The sequence below is a fragment of the Pogoniulus pusillus genome, chromosome 30 (assembly GCF_015220805.1).
Source record: "Pogoniulus pusillus isolate bPogPus1 chromosome 30, bPogPus1.pri, whole genome shotgun sequence".
In the NCBI taxonomy this organism is placed as follows: Eukaryota; Metazoa; Chordata; class Aves; order Piciformes; family Lybiidae; genus Pogoniulus; species Pogoniulus pusillus.
The window spans coordinates 8,805,400-8,829,691 of NC_087293.1; the positions used below are offsets into that span (position 1 = coordinate 8,805,400).

Sequence of the window (24,292 nt, forward strand, 5' to 3'; positions counted from 1 at the left end):
CTGCAGCAGGGAGCTCCTGGCTGCGGACGTGGTAAGCGATGGGGGACGGACGTGATGCTGCAGGCTGCTGGAGCTGTGCTTCCGGTGCTGGCCTGGCCACGCTCTAGGTCTCCGCGGGTTTGCGCCGGAGCTGTTTGCCAAGGCAGCCAGAAGCAGTGGGAGTTCGCACTTGTTTTTCTGCGGGCGGCAGGAGGAGAGGAGGAACAGTTTGCCTTTCTCTTGCAAGACCAGCTCCAGGCTTCCTTTCTGTAGGCCTTGTACTTCTGGGGTCTTCTCCTCAGGGGCTAATTCTGGCAGCCCTGGGAATGCCATCTGGATGGAACAGTTGGTAGATGCCTCATCCGTATGGATGTGCTCTGTGCTGGAGCTGGGAGAGCAGGGTTAGAGCTGCTGCTGGCCGTGGCAGAGTGTTGTCTGCCTCTGGGCTGCGGGTCAGTGCTTCCAGCATCGATTTCAAACCTCTCTTGCTCCTCCTCGTTAGAGGTCAGGCAGCCCAGCCCTGAACAGCTGCAGCAGGCAGGGGAAGGAGGACTGAAGCGCAGCAGCAAACGCAGGCGTTCAAAACAGAAAGTGAGAGGCAGGAGGACTGCCTGCAGCCATCGGCTCAGGGTCTGGGTTATCCCCGGGTCAGGGGACAGCTCACAGGGCTCTGGTGGAGATATGATGGTAGGGAAGGCAGCAGTCTTGGAACTTAAAAAAACAACAAGAAGCTATAAAGAGGGGGGAAAAAAAACCTAACACTTGTGTGTGGTTGTGTTTTTTTTTCCTTTTTCCTCCTTCCACAGGGCTGTGTCTGTCTCTGTGCTGCCAAGAGCCTCGCCGTAACATTGTATTCAGTCTCCTGGCTTTGTACAGTTTGATTAGTGTATCTTAATGAGCCTGATAGACTCGGGTTATTTAGGGTCAGAGGATTTACCAGGAAGGGGAGGCAGACGGCGCTCTGGGTGCTCCCAAAGCAAGTAGTAACACAAAGAGTTGGAGACTGGGAGTGCTTTCACCAGCTCCCCCTCCAGCACCCCAGGGCCGGGGCAGTGAGGACATGTCCAGTCTCCTTGCTGGCAGCACAGGATTGATTTTGGCCTCCTAAGCAGGGTCCAAGTACCCCTTCAGTCTGCTGCATGAAGAAGCATATTTTAATGAGGCTGCTTTTGGCTCTTCAGCATTTCATTTATCTAAACGTTGGCCTTGTGCTGAGCTGCTCTGCCGGGTGATTTGTGGCACTGTAGACACTGTCTGTGTCTGTCCCTCTTCGGCGATGGCTCAACCCAGCCAGCAGTTTTCTGTGGTGCAGGGCCAGGAGCAGCTCAGAAGGGTTCTCTGGAGGCACCTCTCATCAGAGCAGGTTTCTGGCTGTGTCTAGGCAGAAAGTGCCTGTATTTGAGCTGTTTTCCCCTCGAGACCTTCCCTCACCAATTGCTGCAGCAGGCAGCGTTTGTGAGAGGTTGTCTTCAGCATCACCCACGTCAGGCTTTGACTGACACAGGTTTGATGAATGAGCTTGGGAGTCAGAGCCCTGTGTAAAGGCCAGGGCTTTGCAGCATTTGTGTGGGATGCTGAGTTTTGCCCTTAGGAACTTGTGTGCCAGCTAACTGCTGATTTGCAGCATATGCTGTGGGCCTCTGAAATCTTCAGGTGATGGTACCAGCAGCCTCTTCATCTCTGCTTCCCATCACCTGTCTCCTAAGCAGCAGAGCCTCAGAGCCCCATTTCACTGCTGCATGTCCTTTCTGTTTGTGGCAGTGTGCAGCCCCTTCTTGGCAGGTCGCTTGGAGCTGGAACAGTGCAGCATGAGACTGAGCTGCCTCAGCCCTGAGAAGCTTGCTCCTGGATTGGATTTCATGCAGGTGATGTGCTTGGGGCTGGCATGTGTGCACAGTTTGAAATGCAATAGCATAGGTTTTCCGCATTGTTTTTCTAATCCTAGTTAGCTGACTTCATCCTAAGCTTCTGAGATGTGGCTTGCTGGTTTTGAAGAGTCTGTTTCTTGCATGCAAGGCTGATGGTCTGGGCCCTGGCAGCTATGCAGCATGCTGTAATACCAGGTGGCTTCAGAAGGACGAAGGCAGTAAAGCATTTGTGGGACTGGAAGATGGAAATGACCTGTCCTCTTCACTGTGCTTGGGTGTCAAGCTGCTCCCAGGGTCATGGGCCCATCCTTCCTCCCCTGGCTGGGTAACTACCAAGGTTTTGCATGTCTTCTCCTGACCTGGGCCTGCTGCTGCTCCTGAGCAAGTGTGGATTGGCCAGATATCTGTGGGTGGGTTGTCAGAGGAACAGGAGGCACCAGAGCACAAAGGTACAAGGCAGGATTGTTCTGGGGGACAGCTGTCTGTGCTGGAGGATGAGATCGTCCTGACAGTGCTCAGTGGTAGAGGTGCTTTTGGGGGACCTCTGTGCTGGCTGTCTGGGCTGTATCTCCCTTGCTCAGACAAGCTTTCCAGCTGCTTACAAGGCCGTTTCCTTGTCATCGGGTGCAGTTGCTTCCACCAGAGGATGGATGCCCCAGGGACTAGCCTGACTACAGCACTGCTGTGAGGTGTGGGTGGGACACAGGGTGTGACCGTGGAAGCTCAGCCTTGGCATTGCTAGGCTGGGTCTTAAGTCATCTACAGCTCCAGACAGTGTCGTCTGGAGGGAAGAAACTGGCCTGTTTATTTGTACTCTGCCTGTGTGGTTGGAGGGGACAGGGTTCCTTTCACCCGGGATTATATTTTGGGAAGCTGCTTTTTTATCAGGGGAATGATAAAGTCTTGACATTGAGACTTACAAAGTGGTTTTGATTGCTTAGCTTTTGTTTTAGAAACATTTCCCCTTCTTTGCCTGAGTAAAGAAGCTTAATTTCTACCAACAGAAGTAAAGGAGCTGCTCATCTGCTCTTTGCATCTCTTCATGCCCTCTTGTGTCTCCAGGTCTGTTGAGGTGCTAAAGCCCCTTGCTCCCTGTGTTTTTGATCCTTCCTCAATCTCTGTGTTGTGATATTTGTTGAATTCATGACATTTGGTAGAATTTCCAAGGCATGTGGGAGCACCTGAACCACAGGGGACATCAGTAAAGTTGATATGCTAGGAACAAGGTCTTGAGTGGTGGTAGTAGGAGGATTGAGGGCCCTGGAAAAGATGCTCCAATACATCAGCAGATTTGGGGGGAGTGGGGAGAGGGTTTGCAGAGGGCAGGGAGAGATAGAATTTTTGATTCAGGGTGGGGACTAAGTCCTGTTTGTGCTGTCTGCTTTGGTGTGGGGGGAGCTCACGTGGCACAATCTGGATGCTGCTCCCTTCTTGCCTGTATGTGAAAGGTGCCACAGGCCTGGCAGCGAGGTGCTCTCCAGCATTCAGAACACTGCTGAATGAAATGTAAGCCTCTTCTGAAGGCACCTCAAACCTTCCTGGCATTTGCATCTGAGAAACACAGCCACAGCTCACTGTGTGATTTACCAGAGTAACTGTCTGAGCAATTAATCCACCTGCATCTTGCCAGGCCTCCCACGGTTCCTTTGACAGTTCATCACAAGGCACAGAATCCTCCTCACTAATTTTTGGGTTATGTTTTCTTCTGGTGCAGCCAAATGCTGATGTGAGCAAAGCCAGGCAGGTCAGAAGGGGTTGAGCAATGGCGGGAAGAGCAGGACCTGGTGTTCACCAGCCTTGTCCTTGGTGGGGAAGCTGGAGAGGATCTTCTGTCTTCCCAGCCCTGAGCTGACAGCACAGCATCGTGGAAACATAGAATGATTTGGGTCGGAAGTGACCTTCAAAGGTTGTCTAGTCCAACCTTCCTGCAGTGAGCAGGGACATCTTTCACTAGATCAGGCTGCTTAGAGCCTTGTTGAGTCTGACCTGAATATTTCCAGGGATGGGACCTCAACCACCTCCCTGGGTAACTTGTTCTAGTGTTCCACCACCCTCATGGTAAAGCACTTGTTCCTGACATCCAAACTAATTTGCTCTTCTCTAATTTTAAACCATTGCCCCTTGTCTTAGCCCTGTAAACAATCCATGAGCTTTCCCCCTCATTTCAGGCCACACCAACAGACTCTGAGCTCCACCAACAAGGAGGAAAAGGGAAAACAGACAGTTCCTGGGACATGAGGAGCCTTTTTTCTCTCAAGGGCACAGCCTTGGAGCCTCCCAGATGGGTAATTCTTGTTTAGATGCCCACAGAAGATGATGGTCCTGGTCATGGGCCTCATGGTGTGTCTTCCCAGGCATGGGCTGTTTGTTCTGTAGGTGGATGTCAGGAGCTGTATCACACTTTGGGTTTTCTTACACTTAAAACTAGGACAAGTGTGAGTGTGGGGAAGCAGCAATTCTGCTTTGGCTGGAGCTGAGAGCCAATGGGCTCTGAGTTGATCCCACCAGCGGATGGACTGATGACATACTGTATCCTTCAGCCTCCCCGTGCTGTCCGGCAGGGATGGACTCTAGAGCTGAGGAAAAAGCAGTGCCATGGAGTAGTGTCCTCTGTTTACACCTGGGTTTACAGCAGAAGTGAAACATGCTGAGGAGGAGTAGATGCTGTCCTAGTAATGCCCTCCTTGTGTTGTGAGAACTTGTCTGAGGACACCACTTGCCTCAGGGGCCGAGGTCTGAAATAGCCAGACAAGAGATGGAGACCAGGAGTTAGGGGCAGGCAGAGGCTCCTGGTTGCTGGTGTTTGCCAAGGTCAGCCAGAGTAGAAAGGAGCAGCAGCACACATTGTCCAGTGCTGGGGAGACATGAACCCGATTCAAAAAACTGGTGCACCTTTCCAGGCACAAAGAGCTGCTGTCCCTCGGACTCCACCGTTCCCCTTCCTCCTCCTGATGTCTGGCCTCTTCAGCTCTTGTGTGAGAGAGCCTGAATGTGGGGTGGAGGAATCTGCTTTGCTTGGCTCCCCTACACCATGAGCTTCCAAGTTCTGATTTTCTTCATGTCTTTACAGAAAGCTGCTATGCAAACATCTTGTTTTACTCTCTGGTGGCCAAAGATATTGGGCTTTGATATTCCCTTTTATTCTGCATCTGGCTGCAGGGGAGAGTGTGGCATCCATCACTGGGCTGCTCTGTTCCACCTGGAATTCTGCATCCAGTCCTGTAGCCCCTATTACAAGGGAGATGCTGGAGTGTGTCCAGAGCAGGGCCACGAGGGTGATAAGAGGGCTGGAGCAGCTCTGCTGTGAGGACAGACTGAAGGAGCTGGGGCTGTTCAGTCTGGAGAGGTGACCTTCTTGTGGCCTTCCAGTATCTGCAGGGGGCCTACAAAAAGCTGGAGAGGGACTTTTTAGGCTATCAGGTAGTGAGAGGACTGGGGGGAGTGGAGCAAAGCTGGAGATGGGTAGGGTCAGACTGGATGTGAGGAGGAAGTTCTTCACTGTGTGAGCCTGGAAAGGGTTGCCCAGGGAGGTGGTTGGGGCCCCATCCCTGGAGGTGTTTAAGGGCAGACTGGATGAGGCTGTGGCCAACCTGCTCTAGGGTAGGGTGTCCCTGGGCATGGCAGGGGGTTTGGAACTAGATGATCCTTGTGGTCTCTTCCAACCCTGACTGATTCTATGATTCACCAACAGAAAGGAGAGAAGGGGTCTTCAGGGGCAGGTCGTTGCTATTTTAACTTCCACATCCTTTCTTTGCCTGCTGTACACCCTGCTGGGACCCTTCTCCAGCTTCCCTGATGCCAGAGCTCATCAGTCTTCACTACAACTGATAACTGCTGTGGCAGCTGTTATGGACAAGAGTCCTGTGCCCACATGCACTTGGTATTGTATTGATTTTATTTTTTTAGACTCTGAAGTTTTTTTTTTCCCCTTTTTTAGGGAGTTGGAGGCTTTCTGTGCTGTGTTTTGTTTTGGTTTTTTTTTTTTGTTCCAGTCAGAGCTGTTCAAAATAAACTCCCAGGTGGGATTGGTTCTTCTAAGGTAAATGTGTGTCAGGGATATTCTGTGACAGGGCTTTCTGTGCCGTTGCTGAAGGTCTTTGTTAATTAGGTGGTTAGTCTTCTGGTCAAGTATCCATCTGCAAATCAAAAAGAGGAGTTGGATGTAGCTGCTAAAATGCCGTTGCTGGAATCAGTCAGTGGCAGGGAGCAGGAGGGCTTCTTATTTAATTAAATTCGGGAACATACTGTACTGTGCTCTCAAGGGTCAGGGAACAAAAGGGACATACACATAACAAGTAGCAAAGTGTCCTTTCAAGCCCCTTGAGCCCAGCCCAGGGGAGCTGTGTTTAAAGGGACACTCTCCACATAACAGCTGCCATCTCTCTTTTTGCTTTCTTCCCCCTCCCAGTTTCTCCACGCTGCTGCATGGATTATTGAAGCTGAAAGTATCTTGTGGCTTTAATTTTCTTCTTACCTGTTCTTCCTCTCGAATTAACTTGTCACGAGGACTGCTTGGATGCAAAAAATCCCTGTGTGCATGCTTGGCAGTCAGGTTGAGCTTGCTGGGGTCCCATCCCATGGGCCAGCTCATAAGCAGCCCCAAATAAAAGCTGGAAGCAGGTTGGTGTGGGGACTGAGCTGCCAGCCCGGTGTGACGCAGCGCTGGGAATTGGTGCTTTTACCTTTTTACCAGAGGAGAAGCACTGAAGTTTGTGGTCCAGCACCCTTCAAAGGAGGACTTTTTTTTTCCTGAGTTGTCAGAAAATGGTTTGGGTTTGAAGGGACCTGAAAGATCATCTAGTTCCATTACTCCTGCATGACACCTTCCAGTAGACCAGGTTGCTCAAAGCCCCATCCAGCCTGACCTTCAAGGGTTCCAGGGATGAGGCACCCACAGCCTCTCTCATCACCTATTCCAGTGTCTGGCCACCATCACAGTGAAGAACTTCCTTACGTCTAAACTAAGCCTACCTTCCTGTTCAGTGTTTGCTTAAAGGTTGTCAGCAGTCTAACGAGCTCTTGTGTTTGCTCCTGCAGGACGTTGCACTGTTGGAGTACCAGCATCATTCCAGGGATTTCGCTTCCCACCTCCCGCCAGGGTCAATCATGCAGCCGCAGCGGCGCAGGCCATCCCTGCTCTCCGAGTTCCAGCCAGGCAATGAAAGGTACCAGCTCCTTGCCTTCTCCTGGAACACAGGCATCCCAGCTGCACCAGGGAGTGTTCTGTGCAGGGCTGTGGGGTGGGGGAGGGATGGGTGAGACCCGGGCAAAGTTGTGTTGTTGTCTGTGCCCAGTCTCTGTGCCCCTTTAGCTTTGTTGTGCCAGTGTAAGTGGCACCTTTGCCTTGTGGTTTCTTCTCTTGAACTGTCATGCATATAGAAAACTTCTTAAACCCACTAAACAACAAAACCCTACCTCCCTCTCTTCTGTGGAGCTATGTGCTGCTGTAACTGCCTGTGCTGACTTGCTTCAGTGTCGGAAGTAAAGGTGCGTGGTTGGCTTTGGTCTGTGGCTCCCAAGGCTGAAGGGAGGAGTGAGAAGAGCTCATTTCCACTCTGCATCTTCACTTCCTCTTTGCTCCCTGCTTTCAATGTTTTGTTTCTCTTTCAGCAGTTCCCTCGCAGCTTTCTCCAAAGCGAGGGTTTGTGGTTTTTTCTGTCTGTTCCTATCACAGCTCTTCCTCTGTCCTCGAGTCCTTCCCTAGTATTCCATGGGAGCCTGGCAGTGTTTTTGGGTGCTCCTCAGAGAAGTGCTGTGTGGCTGGGAAAGCTGTAGACACTTAAACCCTAGGAGCTGGTCTGTTCTGAAGGCCACTGCTCTCCCTCTCTGTTTCATCTCAAAATGCTGCTCTTGTGTGGTTTCTCTTCTGCATTTGATGCTTAGTGGTTTAGGAAAAAAACTGGCCTGGAAGTGAAATAAGAGCCTTGCTGCAGTAAAATCATATAAAACATTTTTTTTAATGCTTGTTCCTTAGGATAAGACTCAAAACAGAGTCACAGAAATGAGTCTGTTTCTCTAAAATCATAATTGTTAGGAGAGGGGAGAAAGACCTCAGGGTGTGGGATACATAAGGGCAGAGATGCAGACAGGACCCTCTTTTCTGATAGGATGAATTCAGCCTGGTGCTCAGTAGGAACAGGAGAATTTTAGAAGCAAATCCAAATTCACACCCCAAAACCCAAATCCAGTTCTTGTCCTGAGGAGAACTCAGAAGCAAAAGGCAGCCACCACAGTTAGTTTCTGCCCTCCTGGGTTGTGCCCGTGTCACCTTCATGCACAGAGGGTGGCATCACTTTGTGTGACTCCTTGCAGCAGGTTACGTTGCCTTGGCACTGTTTGGTTTCTCAGTGCTTTGTTTACTGCACTCAGACTAATATGGGTAAGCTAGAAGTGGGTCAGATTCAGCTAAATTTGGGAGAGGTAGGTAAAGAGGACCCAGCAACATGCCTGGTTTTGTTTTTCACACTACTTACTGTTTGCAAAATGGAGAACCAGTTCTGCTCTCCAGTAACGTTGAAAGTTTCAAGTTCTGAGTATGCTGTTTGAAAAAAAACTGCATCTTGTTTCTTCCATGTAGCTAAAAAAAACCCAGCAGCAACCCTTGGGGTCTGCTCTACCACACTTCTCATCTGGTGTGGTCATCCAAACATCTCACTTTGGCTCACAGATATTCCAACCTCTCCAAACGTGTTCTTGTGTCGACAGTCACATGAGTGTGGGTAAATGTTAATTGAGGTTGTCAGGCCTAGAGACACATCCGAATGCTTATTGTGGTTCCTTCACTTTCAGCCTGAATGGTGAGGTTTTGGTGTGCTGTACACTCTTTGTAACAGACCCCAGTTCCATTTCATCTCTTTTCCCTGGAACAGCTACAAAATTGAGTTTTTGCAGAAATGATACTGGGTGCAAAGCTAAAAATATCACCCGTGTTCAGCTCAGTTGTGCTGGAATGCTAAGCTCTGCCTTATGAGGAGATGCTGAGGGACCTGGGGCTTCTTAGTCTAGAGAAGAGAAGACTGAGAGGGGATTTAATAAGTGTTTATGAATATCTGAGGGCTGGGGGTCAAGAAGGAAGGGACAGCGACAGCCTCTGCTCACTCATGCTCTGGGATAGGACAATGGATGGAAGCTGCAGCACAGAAAGTTCCACCTCAATACGGGGAAGAACTTTACTGTAAGGGTCACACAGGACTGGAGCAGACTCCCCAGAGAGGTTGTGGTGTCTCCTATGGAGACAAGACCTGTCTAGATGTGTTCCTATGTGACCTGTGCTAGATTGTATGGCCCTGCTCTGGCGGGGGAGTTGGGGTCAATCTCAGGACTTGTAGCACGAGAGGTTCTGCCTCAACACAAGGAGGAACTTCTTCACTGTAAGGGTTGCAGAGCACTGGAACAGGCTCCCCAGAGAGGTTGGGGAGTCTTCTTCTCTGGAGACTTTCAAGGCCTGTCTGGATGCGTTCCTGTGTGATCTGTGTTAGATAGGATTGTCCTGCTCTGGCAAGGGGGTTGGACTTGATGATCTCCTTGGGTCCCTTCCAACCCCTAATAACCTGTGATCTGTGACCCTGTGAGATCAATCTGAGGAGATCCCTTCCAAGCCATAACATCCTGTCATCTAGACCAAATAAAAACTGCCTCCTTGGGGAACCTGGGGATGGAAGGTGGGGGTGTGCAGAAATTTTCAGCCCAGTGTAATTAATTATGGCAGTAGTTAGAAGTGGATGGCAGTGGGGAGCTGTTAATGTGTTTTTGCCAGCCCAGCTGCTCTTTCTCTGCATCTCTAAGCACTACAATTAAAAAAATCTGTCCTGGGGGAGGGCTTTGCTTTTTCATCTTTATGGTGTGAGGATCTGCTCTGAAATGGAGTCATGGAATGCACTGGCTTGGAAGGGACCCTCAAAAGTCACCTTGTCCAACCCTCTGCAGTGAGCAGGGACATCTCCAACTAGATGAGGCTGCTCAGAACCCCATCAAGTCTGACCTTGAATGTCTCCACGAATGGAGGCCCTACCACACTGATGGGCAACCTGTTCTAGAATTTCACTACCCTGGTAGCACCTGATGTGTTACAAATGGAGCCTTTTGGGTGCTTGATTGCTCTCCTGGTGGTTCCTGAGGTGCTCATGTGCCAAGACTCTGGAGCTTCTGGAGCAGGTTGGGTTGGTCATTGGTGCTTTTTTTGAAGAACAGTTCTGGCTCTGCCTGGTGTGGAGCAAAGCCTGGATGAGGGAGCTGAGAGCAGCCAGCTCTGCAGCTGAGTCTCCTTGGCAGGTTCACACCAGGCGCATCTGTAAGCACTTTGGCTTTGTTCCTGGGCTGGGATTGAGGGTTTTGAGCAGAGGCAGCTGGCTCTCAGTGAGGGGCTGGGGAGGAGGCAGCCACCGAAGGCAAACAAGTCACGTCTGCAGTGGGGGCACAGGGGGTAAGAGAAGGGAGCGTGCTGTGTTTGAAAGGAAGACCTTTGCCTTGGTTCCCTGCCTGACAGCCCACCTGGCATGCTGTGGTGGGAAAGAGAGACTCCTTCCCTTGAAGCAAGTGTCTGTGGAAGGGAGTTCTTTCAATCCCCTGTTGCTTGGGGTGTTCAGAGGAAGCAGTCTGTCTGCTGTTGGTTGTGGTGAGTGATGCTCTTCCAGGATCACTCCCCTGCTTCAAGAAACCAATTTGGGAGTCTGGGGCAAGTGGGCTGTGGCAGACTGACAGCACTCGAGGTTGAGCCCTGTCCCAGATGAACATCTCTGCCCTGCTATTGCCCTGCCTTGTGCTGATCCAAAGCAGTGTCTGTGGCCAAAGACTGGTGACTCAGCCCTTTGGCTGGTTAGTCTTCATTCCTCTGAACCCATCTGCCTAGTGAGCAGCTGCTGCTTGCCCCTCTCTCCTGGCATCTGGAAGGATTCATTTTATTCTTTGCTGGTTTCAGGGGGTTGTGTCCCACTTTGGCATTGTTTTCATCTTAGGTGGGTGTCTAAGGTCTTAATTAAGTTACTATGGTATTTGAGGCTTGACCCATGGATACTTTACATCTTGCAGGTGTCTTTAGGGCTTGCTTTAGGTCTTCCTACAGCTTTGCAGTTTTCTGACTCTGCTGGCTACAGTTTTAATGCGGGACCAAGTCGGTGGTTAACTGTGGTCCAGTTAAAAGGGAAGAAGCAGTAAAGGATTTCACCACGGGCACAATATTTTAAGTATGAATCAGGTTTTTGGTGGCAAAAAGCTGTTGAGTGGTAACGTGCTGGAAGGAATGGGGTGTTGAGATGATCACACATTTTGGTGTTGTCTGAGCAAGGAGCTTATTGAATGTCAGGCTCAGGCAGGTGGATGTCACCACAGCTGAGCCTGATGGGTCAAGCAGGATGGGGAGAACCAGATCCTGAAGTGGCAAACCATCATGGGATCTCCTCCCTGATGGGCAATGTGCCTCACACTTCTGCCTTGCAGACCAGTTCTGCAGGAGATGCTGGGGAGTCGCAGAATGCCCTTCTCTCCTGGCTGATGCACTTGGAGATGTCATCCACCACCTCCTGGTGGATGTGAACTCTGAACAGCAATTCTGGCTTGGAAGGAAAACTTGAACCACTCTGTTGCTGTAGGGAAAGCTGTCTCTGTCTGTCTTTGCAGAGATGTGCTGCTTTCCTTGGTGGTTTTTTTGGTAGCAGGCTTTTTCTTGGAAGGATCCACAGACCTCCCCTTAGTGTGCTCGGTTGGCTGTGCCAACTGGACTGCAGGAGTGAAGAGAAGTATTTCAGGATCTGCTGTTGGTACAAGTCGTACCATGAATGCTTGCAGAGGAATGTCCTGGCAAGGTGACAAGGATTAGGGTGGGTTTTTTTTTTTCACTCTCTTCTATATATATTTTGGTCCACAAAAGAAGTGAGAAAAAACTGGGTTGAGTGTTAAATGGCAGGTGCCAACGGGGTGAGTGGTCTGAAAAATCAAGGAACTGTGGTGATGATTTTTCTTCCCCCCTGACTTTTCCTACGTGTTGGGATTTTAAACGAGGTTCCTTAGCCAGCAGAGGAATGCTGGGGTGGATAATTGCTTCTCTGGCAGAAGCCGTGGCTGTAAATAAGCGGTGTGCATGTTCACACAGTAGATCCCACCTTTACCCAGAGTCAGATGAGTCACTGTTTTCATCAGATTATTTTCCCAGCTCACCGGGAGACCAGGCTCCTTTTCAGGAGCCGTTGTGCTGAGCGCAGCCCTGAGGAGCTTGAGGAGCCTGCCCGGTGCTGATCTGAAGGATGACATTTCGGATGCGCTAAGCAGCTGCTGCGTTTCTGCAGCCATCCGAGATAGCCATGTGCCATCCAGCACGAGAGCAAAGCCTAATTACTGTGCTTATTGGATGTGATTAATCCTGCTGGCTGAGGAGCCTGGGGAGCAGTGGGAAGCCGGGGCGGCGAGCGTGGCCACTGGAAGTCAGTGTGGCCCTCGATCTTCATCTCCGCTGGGCCAAACGGCACCGACTGCTCCCGAGCTAACAGCGCGACCCAGCCGACGTTATTTATGGCCTTTAATTAAGTTCCCACTTCTAGAGGTGACCCTGCTCTCAGGAGTGAGCAGTGCTGCAGCTGGAAGCCCTGCAACTCTACATCTTTGTGTCTGTTCACACTTGGAAATGATGTTCTGGGAGACGCTTTTTTTTTTCTCCCCACAAGTGAACATGGGAAAATAACAGCTGGAAAGGGCAGATGCTGGCATGTAGACACTTGGTGGCAAGCTTTGTCTTGCAAGTACCCTCCTGTTCTGATGTGTGCTGTGGGCATGTCCACAAGCAGGCACAGAGGATGACTGAGGCTCCATGGAGATGGGGAGGCACTGGCTTCGTGGAATTGGGCCAGTGTGTCCTGGTGAGGAGAAACCTGGACATTGCCTTGACTAGAATGGAGGGTAAAAGTTCATGAAGCATCTCTACCATCTGTAATCTTGAAGCAGATCTCTTTTGGGAGAGGAAAAGAGATCTGGCAATGTTTGCAGCAGGCCTGGTGACACGTGGGATGTTCCTGAAGCCATTAGTTCAGAGTGCTCCAGCTACCCAGCACTGCCAAGAGGGCTTTCCTCTGGGGCTCCTTGTTTTGCATGCCTGGAGAAGGCATGTGAGGAAGCTTGTGGGAAGCCACAACTATTCCTTCTCTTTAGTAAGGCAGTGTCGTTGTGTGGCACAGTGTTAAAGCCTCTGCTGGTCCTATTCATGAATAATTCAGGCTCTGTGTATGGAGATGTTCAGTATGCAAGTTTTAAATAGAGCATCTGCTCTCATCTAAGTTGCAGTTGGCTTGGAAGAAGTTGGCTGAGAGGGTTGTGTGGGGTGGCTGAGGCACAGCTACCTGCCCTCGTGGGGGAATGCCTCGTGAGGATGCACATGGGACCTCCTGGTCACAAGTGCTCAATCAGACATGACAAGAACCTGGAGTCATTGAGCTGGACCACATGGTGAGCTAAACATACTGTTTAATGCTGTCCCACACCTTTGGCTTGGGAAGACTCAATGCTGCTGCTGGCAGATGCTGCTGAGGGCATGGGAGTTCCACTTTCCCCACCCAGACTGGCTGCTCTTCCCGTGGCTCCTGTTGTTAAGTCAAGAGGGATTTTCTTCTCCACCTATATGACAGAAAGAGTCTGTCAGCTGGACCTGTACATGTTTTTTGTAGCTGTCTGGTGACAGGTTTGCTCCTACAGGCCCTCCAATTTCGCTGTAACAGGTCTCAACTTGCCTGGTCTCCTGCTCTGGCTGTCATTAGCTGTAAAGGGGCCACTGAAACCTTGGATGAATGCTAGTGTTGACTATAAATAATTCAGTCTGACAATGGTGTTTTTCTATATTAGTGGCTCTCAAAGGCATTTTATTGTCTGTCTGTACCTGTGGGGACTGGAGACTTCTGTAAAAGCTTTTTTTTTTCTCTTTCTTTCTTTTTTTTTTTGTTGAGACAATTTCCCACTAAGCCATCTCAGCCAGAGGAAATAAACAGCTACAGAAAGGGGAACATTTGTCTTGGTTCTGATTCCAAGAGAAGGCAAGAGCCAATTTTCCAGCCCAGTTATGTTGTTTGGCCCCATGATGTAAGGAAAAATATTTGTGGATGGGTGCAAAGCTTCAACTGTGCCCTTGCTGGGAAGCTGGAGGGAGCTGGCTCAGAGTCACTGCTGGGCTTTGGAGCCCTGGGTCCAGGAGGCACATCTTCATGGAGCCAGGCTGGGTACACTGGGTTTCATTGCTCCTGCTGCCACCTGCTGCTGCTCAGCTGATGGAGAAATGGGGAGGTTTGAAGAGCAGAAGAGGGTTGTATGCCTTTGAAGAGCCGGGCAGTGCGCTCCTGGGATGGGTTAGTGGGGGGGGGAAAGCCTCCCCTGACCTCCTCAGAAGTTGGTACTTGCTCATTGCATTGTGATTTGGCTTCAGCAAGGAAGATAAAGGTAAAATCCATTTAGATTCCATCAGGGCTGCTCTTACAAGCCTCAAGGGCAGCTCAGGATGTCTCATCTGATCTTTTGTCCCAGGAGAGAGGTGCTCTCAGCTCCCCTTAGAACCAACTGGCAGCCCTTCTTTATCAGCCCATCTTGTGCTCAACTGGTTCTAATGTATAATGTGGCAGAAGTTTTGCTAGGTCTCAGTGACCTGTGTGTGCTGGAGCAAGGTGCAGGTGCTCCACACTTGCTGTAGGATTTTTTTCTGCTCATCTCTTCTGAACACCCTATGTGAGCCTGCTTGGGGCATGGCCCCAGTGAATGAGTAACATGGCTCTGCAGCTAGGAGGGTGTTATTGGTCTGTCAGATCAGTAATAAACCAAAGGTCTAATCTTGGGTTATTGTGGTCTCCTGGTCTCAAACCTGCCCAAAGCAGAGCTCAGACACTGGGGCAGGCCCTGCCTCCCAGCCTTGGTGTGTCAACAGATCTCAGGATGTTCTGCTTCTCTTGTTTGTTGTTGGTGTTAGAGGACTCCAGATGAAGACTAACCTGATCGCTTCTTAGGTAGCTCTGGCATTTGGTTTATTTCATTTCACCATGAGTAAGTCACATGCAATTAAAGCCACTCTTTCCCTTCAGCAAAGTGGGAATCTCTGGAATACACCAGCTGGGTGGGAGCTATTTGGAAAATGCAGCAAACCTCCAAAGTGGATGTAACAGGAGAGGTTCTCAGGGCTGTTCTTAGACAGCAGCATCAGCACTGTGTGAAAGTCTGTTATAAAGGGCTTGCTGCAGGTGGGAATGTCAAGGGTGAAAGGTGTGACAGCTCCAAGCAAGAGGTTAGGCTGCACCTCAGATGCACTTTTTGGCTCCTCATAACAGGAAAGACATTGAGGTGCTGGAATGTGTTCAGAGAATAGCAACAAAGCTGGTGAAGTGTCTATGAGGAGTGGCTGAGGGAACTGGGGTTGTTCAGCCTGGGGAAGAGAGGCTGGAGGGAGACCTTATTGCTCTCTACAGAGGTCTGAAAGGAGGTTGTGGTGAGGTGGGCGTTGGTCTCTTCTCCCGAGTGTCAGGTAATAGAATGAGTGAAAATGGCCTGAATTTGTAGGAATTTGTCCTGGCAGGGTTAGATTGGATATTAGGAAAAATTCCTCTCCTGCAAAAGTGGTCAGGCATTGGAACAGGCTGCCGGGGAGGCGGTGGAGTCACCATCCTTGGAGGCGCTCCAGAAACATGCGGAAATGGCTCTTTGGGACGTGGCTTAATGACCATGGTGATCCTAGGTTGGTGGTTGGACTCAATGATCTTAGAGGTCTTTTCCAACCAAAACAATTCTGTCATTCTGTGATTCTAGGAGCAGTTGGTGAGTGCAGCGAGGCCAGGCGGAGCGTGTTGAGTCGGGCAAGGCCATCGCGGGAGTGGCTGGAAATTCCAGCGGCTAAATTTAATAGCAGCTCCAGTGGATGTGGAAATGGAAATGAAATAGCACCCTGTACCATAGCAGCTGCTTTCCCTGGCGTGGCCCCGGCCTCGCTGGAACTGCCTTTGTAAAGCTCTGAGTGTTGCTCTTATCTTAGAAATACAGAGGGTGGTGATTGTGTTGGGTTGTGACAACTGCAGAGGTCTGGGAGCCATCCTGAGTCAATTAGCAGCTTCTTGGTAATGTGGCCTTAAGGGGGAAAAAAAAAAGAAGGGAAAGTAAATACATCTGATTTTTAACTGCCTCGGTACAGCAGAGTCTGGGGTGTGGGAATATTTTAGCACCTGCCCAGCTCAACAGTTGCTTATTGTTCCTGGGGTTTATAGCAGAGCCCAAGATTTCAGCCTGCAGCTGCGGGCAGGCAGGGTTTGGGACAAGCCAGCAGGAAACTTGAGAGGTGCCAGGAGATATTTCTAGGCTTGCTGAGGATCATTCAGTGTGAAAGTGTTTGCAGGTGAAGCAAGCTGTGCTTCCATGCCAAGTTTCTGAGCCGTTTCTGCTCTGAAAAGTTTGCTATGTGAGCTGTGCTCTGGTAGGTTGGAGATTGGAGTGGCAAAGGCAGTGGTGGAGCCTCCCTGCTCTGCCGTCTCCTTTTTGCTGGGAAGGAGGAAGAGGACGAGCCAGATTCTGTTTCTGTGTGTCAGCAGCAAAGCTGCTGCCCAAATCCTAGCATCAGCTGCCTGTGCCAAAGCCACAGCAGCAGTTTGGCGTGCACATGCCTTCTGCCTGCTGTTGATGTTTAAATACAACTGCAAAAATGAGCAGTAGCACCTTTAGCTTGCTTCCCTAGAGCAGGGGTGAGACTGGCACAGTGCTGCAGGGGAGGGCAGAGGGCTTTGAGGTCGTGCCCCTGAGAAGGTGTCTTTCACCAGGGTTCCTCCTCTCTCTGGATGCAGTCCAGAGCTGTTAACGGCTGCTGGAAGGACTCCCACTGGCTTCAGAGGGCTCTGGGTTCTTCCCTTTTTGTCATCCTCTCCCAGATATTTAGCTAAAAAATGTCCATCAGCAGTTGCTATTTGTGGGTGGGGCCCGTGTGATGCACAGGATCTCCTGTCTGTTGTGCTTGCTTTTTGTCAAAACACATCTCCTCCCTTCCTCCGCTTCCAGAAGCTCCCCAGGCTGTGCTGTTTGTTGGTGTTTGGTAACTGGGGAGAACACTTCACCATGCAGCTCAGGAGAGCTTGAACAGTTTTGTGTAAGGGGAAAAGAAGCAAAGCCATGGTTATTTTTTTTCTCTCAAAATTTTGAATCTGCTGCACTTCGTTTTAGTTTAGTAGTTTGGAGGTTGGTTGTTGTGGGTTTTTTTTTCCTTAAAAGGCACTTCTGCCTAAAGTGTTAAAAACACACCCCTGGAGCTGCTGCAGCAAAGTTGATACTTGGGCATAGTAAAAGGTTTAATGTATCTTTTGCAGGATCCCTTTACAATTCCCACAAGAGGATTCTGCTAGGGAAAATAGAGCTGGGGGGGGGGGGGAAGTTTGACATTTGTTTTAAGCAAGCAAACCCAAACCAAATTTCCAGGTGTCACCAACTGCATCATATTTAACAGGTGCGAGGTGTTTGAGCCTGATGTGACACATCAGCACGGTTGCCATCGCTGGCTAATGTGCCCTCACGGCTTGCCAGCTCTGTGTTGGAGCCGTGCAACTAACTACATGTGGCTGGCTTCTCTCCTCCCTCATCCTAGAAAAAGAAATCCCTCCTGTCTAGCCATGGAGGGGTGTGCATTTTTCTCCAGCATGTAACCCTTGGTATTTCTATAGAAGCTGCTAAATATAAACAGTGATGCAGGTAGCTCTGACTAAAGAGGCCAAATGTGGCAGAAGGGAGCTAGGCTTAAGGGCCACAGGGTCAGGTTTGAGGATCATAGGATCACAGGATGTTAGGGGTTGGAAGGGACCCAAAGAGATCATCGAGTCTAACCCCGCTGCCAGAGCAGGACAACACTACCTAACACAGATCACAGAAGAACACATCCAGACAGGCCTTGAAAGTCTCCAGAGAAGGAGACTCCCCAACCTCTCTGGGGAGCCTGTTCCAGTGCTCTATGACCCTTACAGTAAAGAAGTTCCCCCTTGATTTTTCAAGCTTTGGCTTTTCCTGGCCAGCCCAACACATGTGGTATGATAGGGAAGGCTCAGAACTGTGGCTTTGCTCTAGTGTAGAGACAGCAACCCACTGTGTGTAGTGGAACAGAAGATGGCAGTGGGGCTTTCTGGGTGACCTGGAAGGTGGTGCTGAGGAAGAGGACAGCAGGACTGCTTGTTGGGCTTGGAGGATGGCAGTGTAGATGTGGTGCTGAGGGACATGGTTTAGTGGTGGGTTAATTGTTGGACTTAATGGTCTTAAAGTTCTCTTCCAACTGGAATGGTTCTGTGATGCTGCATTGTGTCCTACTCCCCTGGCTGACTGTCTGGTTCTGCCTACCTTCAGTGAGCCTTGCAGGAGAAGCAGCATGCTCAGCAGCCAGGCTATGGACCTCTGCATCCTGGGTCTGCAAAGACCTGAGGTGTATGAGTCCAGGGCCACCTGGCCTGCCTTCGTGCATCCTTCTGGGCCATAGGCAGAAGCTGAGCTCTCTGACTTCCTGGAGTGGCTTGTGGTTGTAGAGCCTGCATAGAGCAGAGGTGGCTTGTTTACTAAAGGCTCATTTCTCTTTATCACCAGGTCTCAGGAGCTGCACCTGAGAACCGAGGCTCATTCCTATCTCTCTGACCTGACCAAGCCATCGGACTTGGAGTTCATTGAAAGCAAGAGGCCACGCCTGGATCTACTGCAGGACCCCCTAATGCGGCACTCTCCTCTTCTGAACCAGAGCCAGCAGGGAGGGACAGAGGATCTCTCCAAGGTAAGGGGACATGGTGCTAGCTGGATGTGGGGGTCTTTGTTTTGGGATCCCCTTGGCTTGTGTAGAGCCTTCTTTGAGGCTTTAAGCCGCTGCTGAGTTCAGTGTAGGTGGTGGTTCCTGATGCATCAAGCAGTGCTTGGTGGTGTCTGGTGGCACTGAGATGGGTTCACTGCTTTGGGGAAACAGAAGTTTATCAGCTTTCCCTGCAAGTGTTGTAGTCTTGAGCTTGTGTCTGCTGAGCACAAGAACAACCTGGAAGCTCCTTTAGGCTGAATTAGAGGTGGCCATGCCTGGCTTTTCTGGATGCTGTGCCCTGATGTTTTTTTTTACTTGACCTTTCTCATTTATTACCTCTCTTTATTTAATATTGCTGTTTGAAAGGTTTCAGTCAGTTGCTGGTGGTTCTTTAATATAATCTCCTGGAAAACTTCCTTGCCTTGGTTTGGTTTGCTTTAACAAAGCAAATTGTTTGCTTGCCATTGTCCCTTCTGCACATGTGCTAAATGTTGCAAAGATAAATCCTGTGCTTGTGTGCCTGTGTGGATTTACTTTCATGCTCTGTTGGGGTAAATTGTATTTGATTTTTACCTCAAGCTTGGACATGTTCCTGGTTGGCAGGAAAGTTTTACTGGGTAAACATGCTGGAGGCAGCTGGGCTTCAGAGGTGTCTGAGCCCTCAGTGAAATGAAAAGGATGTCACATCCTTACCTAGACTGCCAGGGATGATTTGCTGTGTTGCTGTGGAAGCTCACTGAAATAACATCCTGGCAAGAAAGGTCTTGCTTGGCAGTGCCAGGATATTTGGGCATCTCCTAGCCATGCAGTACTGGTGTGCCTGACATGAGATCCCTCTGACCTTGAATGAGAGGGACATTTACTTTGGGGTAGCTCAGGTATGAAGGGAGGCCTAGCTGGATCTCCTGGAGGAGGGATCTGCAGGGACTGCCAATTCGGAATGATGACCTGATGCTGGAAGAAATGGAGTGGCTCTTTGAGCAGAGTTTGAACTCAAAGACCACAAGAAACATACCAGACACATCAGCTTGCTGTTCTTGAAAGTGGGCAGCCTTGGAAAAGATGCCTCCAAGGAGCTGTGACACCTCTGTGTCCCATCCTTGATGCTCCCGTTGAGATGTGTCTTGAAGAGGAGCCTGCTGTCCATGCGGCTGGGACGCGTTCTGGTGGCACACTCTGGGCATGCTGGCTTGGGTGGCTGGCAGGGAAAATAAATTGTTGGCCATGAAATGGAAAACATCCCCCTCCAAAGGTGTGAGGAAACCAGGACAGCTTCTCTGTCTGCACATTATTTCCATCAGCAGCATTGTTCTGCCTCTCACTGGAAACCCTTGTGTTGTCTCAGCTGTTTGTTTCTAGCAGGCAAAGCTGCTCTTGAGGCATTAGTTGGTGAGTTCAGGGGCTGCTTTTTGCTTCTTGGTCTGTGACACATTTCCAGGAATTACATGCGTTTTATGGGGCTTAAAACATCTGCTAATGAAAGCAAGAGAGAGAAAGCTGTGAGGTACAATTCAACAAGACAAGATTATGCTTTTAGTGGAGTCATTTGTAATTTCAGAGTCTGTAAGGAAGAAAACAAATGTGGTGTCCCTGACTAGTGAGGGCCTAAGTGGAGCTGGGATTAGTTGCTCAAAACTAGCAGGGGCTGTTTTCCGAATGGATTTGATGGAACTCACTGCCAGACTGGGATGATTTCAGTGCTGTTCAAATGGCTGAGAGCAGAAAGCAGGTCTGGGGTGTAGGACTGCCACTCTGAAGGTGTATCTGCCTTCACAGCTGGGGAAATTGGATTAATAGCAGACTTTTAGCTTTATTTGTGAACAGTCATCCTCAGACTGGTCTAGAAACTGCTGGTGGATGTGAAGGTCGTGACAAAGCTCTTGCAGATGATCTGTGCGTCACCCTGAGCCTCAGTGTGTTAGATGTTCTGGGTGTGCTGGTCCAAAGGAGACACCATAACCAAGATTGGTTGTTGTCTAAGCTCTGGACACTTGCTTGTCTGGGTTGTTTGCACATGTAAAGCTACCTGTGGCTCAGCAGTGGCTGAGCTTTGGTGGTGTAAATCACCAGCTGAAACAGCTGATAAAGACCTTTCAGAGAAACACTGTGCCGAGCTCCATGCCTTTAGCTCCTCTGTCTGACTGATGTGACCTCCTAAAACAGCACATCACAACGCAGCCCATCCTGGTGGCAGATCCCTGCTTGGCTCCATGCCTGTGGACGTTGGCTCACACTTCATTTCTAGCAACGCTGCGCTTGTCCTGCTGACTCAGCATGTCCTCTGTCCTCAGGGATCATTCTGCAACCTTCCTCCCTTCCTGCAAACACCCTGCAGAGTGGCTGCAGAGCCAGAAGTCTCTGTGCATCCGCAAGCAGGGGCACATGCCTGCTGGCAGGACGTGTGTGTGGTGCACCGTGGCACACACTCAGCAGCAGGACATGTCCCAGTGACCAGAGCTGGAGAAGGAAATTTGCTGTTCCATCTGTGCTGCTGACTCAGAGTCTGACAAAGTCATTCGATGCTTTATCTAGGGCAGCTTTGCTAGGGTGAGCAGCACCACGTGAGCCCAGTTATTACTAAACACATTGTTGGTTGTTTGGACAGAGTATCCCAGGAGCTGTTCTCTTACCTCATTCCACACTATTGCAGTCATTGCATGAGGAGAAGAGAAATTTACTTGTTGGAGTAACAGCACTGGAAGTGCTTTTCATGGTGATTGTGCAGATCAAGCTAATTCTTGCACAGTGAAAGGCTCCACAAGGCCCTTAATAAAAAGGGCAGGGTTGTGTGCTGTGAGTACCAACTGGGCAGTCCCAAGGGCTGTCACTGTAATGCAACAGCAGTGGATGTTGTGTTCAGGCAGTGGGTACCAACTGGTCTCTGCTGGTTTCAGAGCAACACTGGAGCTGAGATGCAGAGTTCAGATGTGTGGTGGGGTGTGAAATTAGCACACGCCTGATAATTACTGATTGCCTTGGATTTACCAGCCTCAGCCCAGAGGAGAGAAGTTAACACCATTCTTGTGCATCTCCAAGGTGAACTGAACCCCTTTCAGGATCACAGTGGCCTCACTATAAGTGAGGCTTGGACTGTGGGGAGCATGTAATGTCTTCTGCTAAATCAACACTTTACAGCTGGCCTTAGAGCCAGGCTTTGGGCAGTGTGCCTTTCAAAAACAGCAGCTTTACAGAGAAACCTCAGCTGGTCTAGTAAAAGAGTTTGCCTTTCCTTACGAACCTTGCATTGCTCATATCCTCAAACATTGGCGTTTGCTTCCAAGCTGGGAAGTAGGAGGTTGGTTTATTGCTTGCTTCACCCACTTCAGCATCTTTTTCCCTGCAAGAGAGGTTGCTGCCATGTTCCTAGGGTTGGGCTGCTGCTGCAGGACGTGGCCAGCAGGGCTCCAGTGAGCTCAGTCTGCTGATGGAGAAGTTAAATGTCTTCATGCCCTCTGTGCCAGTGTGGGCTGGTGCTGTGTCTGAGAAGCTGCTCCCTTGAGCTGGCTGGGAATAGCCAGGCACAGCTGAAGCAGGACTGGGTTTTCTATGGCTGTGAGCCTGGCTGTGAGGGTTGCTGGAGGAGATTTGCCAGGTGTGCTCTTGTTGGAGATGTAGGAGCTGGTTCCCAGGACCCTTGGTGGCTTCTGTTTTCTTTCCAACAAAGTCACAGACCTCTGTCATGTGACAGCAGATAGGATTAAAGCAGGCAGCTCCAGAGCACACCAGTAACATAGCTGCACGATCCTCTGTCTGTGCCTACGTGCACAGCGGGTGCTGTATGCCATCCTGCCCCAGGGGATGCTGAGTGTGACATGTCTGGTCCAGCAGTGCCTGCTCTCCCCTATCCAGAGCTGTAGCTCGGTCCTGCCTCTCCCCTACCATCGCTTCCTATTCCCATTATGCTTCCACTTGTTCTTCTTCCCCCCATTTCTGAGACTGCTTTTCCACCACGTACAAGATTTGCTGCTCCTTCCTATAGGATGTGAGTCAGTCGTGATCTGCATTTAGTCCCCTTGCAAGGGCGGGCTGGCTGCACTTACTGCGAGCCATGTAGTGTCATGGGTGCAGGGCTGGGTGGAGGCTTAGAGAAGCTGAACCTCCTTGCCATTTGCCCTGACAGGCTGCTGGTCACTGGGTAAGTCTCTTCCCCTTTCTGTATCTCAGATTTCCCCAGCCATCTAAGGGACAATGCCGCTTCCCTCTTTTGTTAAATAATTAACAGCTATTGATGGGAAAGGGCTGTTAAGGAGCCATGTGTTGTTAGGACTTGGACTCTGCTTTATATTGTTGAAGGGTTTTAATTTCTTCCCTTTCTCTGTGTGATTTTTTTGGTTGGTTTTTTTTTTTTTTTGATGCTGCAGATTAAAAAGGGAATAAGAAAAGGGAAGGGGGGAGTCTTGGGAAAGACAGCACCAAGGCCAGGAAATACCTAGAGCAAAGCAGAAATTAGGGCAAAGGATATGTTGCTTTGATGCACGTTAATGTGGGTTTTAAAGCAATTAATTGCAAAAGGAGGAATTAACACATTTAAAATGCCTTTTTAATGATGCATTGAAGCCAGCAGTCTACATGCCAAATTTCACACTGGCTGCCCGTTCCAGAACCCAATTTACAATGAGCTCCTGGAAAAGAGGCTGTGGGATGGAGGAGCTCTTGGCTAGTCCTCTAACTCCTGCTCTGGACATGGGCTGGCAGAGCACTGAGGACAAGCAAAAGGCCTTTCAGGAGCCCTGCTTCCTGTTCGCTGCACTGGCTGCTCCCTTGGCACTGCTGTTCCCTGGTAGCTGCTCCACCCCTTGCTGGATGTGCAGGGGTGAGGAGTGGGAGACTGAGGATTTCAGCAGCAGGGTTTGCCCCAGCACGGGGAAGGATGCTCAGAGAGGGCAGCTCCCAGCACGGATATCTGGGCTGGTAAATCACCAGTAGTGTTTCTGCTCCGTGGATTTGTTATGGGAACATTGATCTGTTGCTGGGATTAACCTCTCAGAGTTTCCAGTGGGTTGGTCTCACAGTTATTAATGAAGCTGGCTGGAACTCGTGTTGACCTTGGCAGAGGCCCCACTTGGCTTGGAGGTAACTGGCAAAAGCATAATCTCTAATTGAGTAATCCAGTGCTGGGGGAAGGGAGCAGAGAGGGGGTGGAAACTAAGCAGTGCTTTGAACTGGGAGAGCTGCCGCGCTCCGACGGGATGCGTAGGCGTGGAGCGTTCGGAAAGGCACTGGGCACAGCGACTGAGCGAGTTAGCAACAGTGAGGTGACAACTGGGTTCCTGCAGCCTGGGCTCCCTCAAGTAGAAACCTGCCAAGAATTCCAGCACCTCCCTGTGATTTATTGCTGTGGAACAATGGCACAGAGGGGCCGGAGAATGAAATGAAGCTGTGAGCATCAGCCATCCTTAGGCAAGTGTCCTCCTGTAGTATCTGAGTCTGTGGTGTGGACTGTGCTGGGCTCACTTCCCCACTGGAGCTGGTTTTCCACTTGGGAAGAAGAGCTCAGGGTTCATTACTGAGGCTTTTGATGAGTGTCGGCAAGCAGAGACCCAATGACAGCACAGGGCTTGCCTCCTTGGCTGTGCGCCTCTGCTACAGGAGAGGGAGCTGGTTCCTTGGCCAGCTGTGGTTGTGCCCACATCTGGTGGGGAAGGGATGGCTGCCAGAACCCCACAGGACACCTGAGCAGAGAGATCCTGTGGAG

The 24,292-nt window shown here is 50.2% G+C and overlaps 1 protein-coding gene across 15 annotated transcripts in view; it reads left to right on the forward strand.

Moving 5' to 3' along the window:
• NCOR2 (nuclear receptor corepressor 2) overlaps window positions 1-24,292 on the forward strand; it is a 264,994-nt gene that overhangs the window by 87,330 nt on the left and 153,372 nt on the right. For 9 of the 15 annotated variants that reach the window (XM_064168689.1, XM_064168685.1, XM_064168698.1 and 6 more), the window contains exons 3-5: window positions 4,016-4,132; window positions 6,885-7,012; window positions 18,402-18,582. In XM_064168689.1, coding sequence (XP_064024759.1) covers window positions 4,016-4,132; window positions 6,885-7,012; window positions 18,402-18,582 — 426 coding nt within the window. The remainder of the gene's footprint in view (window positions 1-4,015; window positions 4,133-6,884; window positions 7,013-18,401; window positions 18,583-24,292) is intronic. The other 6 variants (XM_064168695.1, XM_064168694.1, XM_064168696.1 and 3 more) reach the window with 1 other exon arrangement.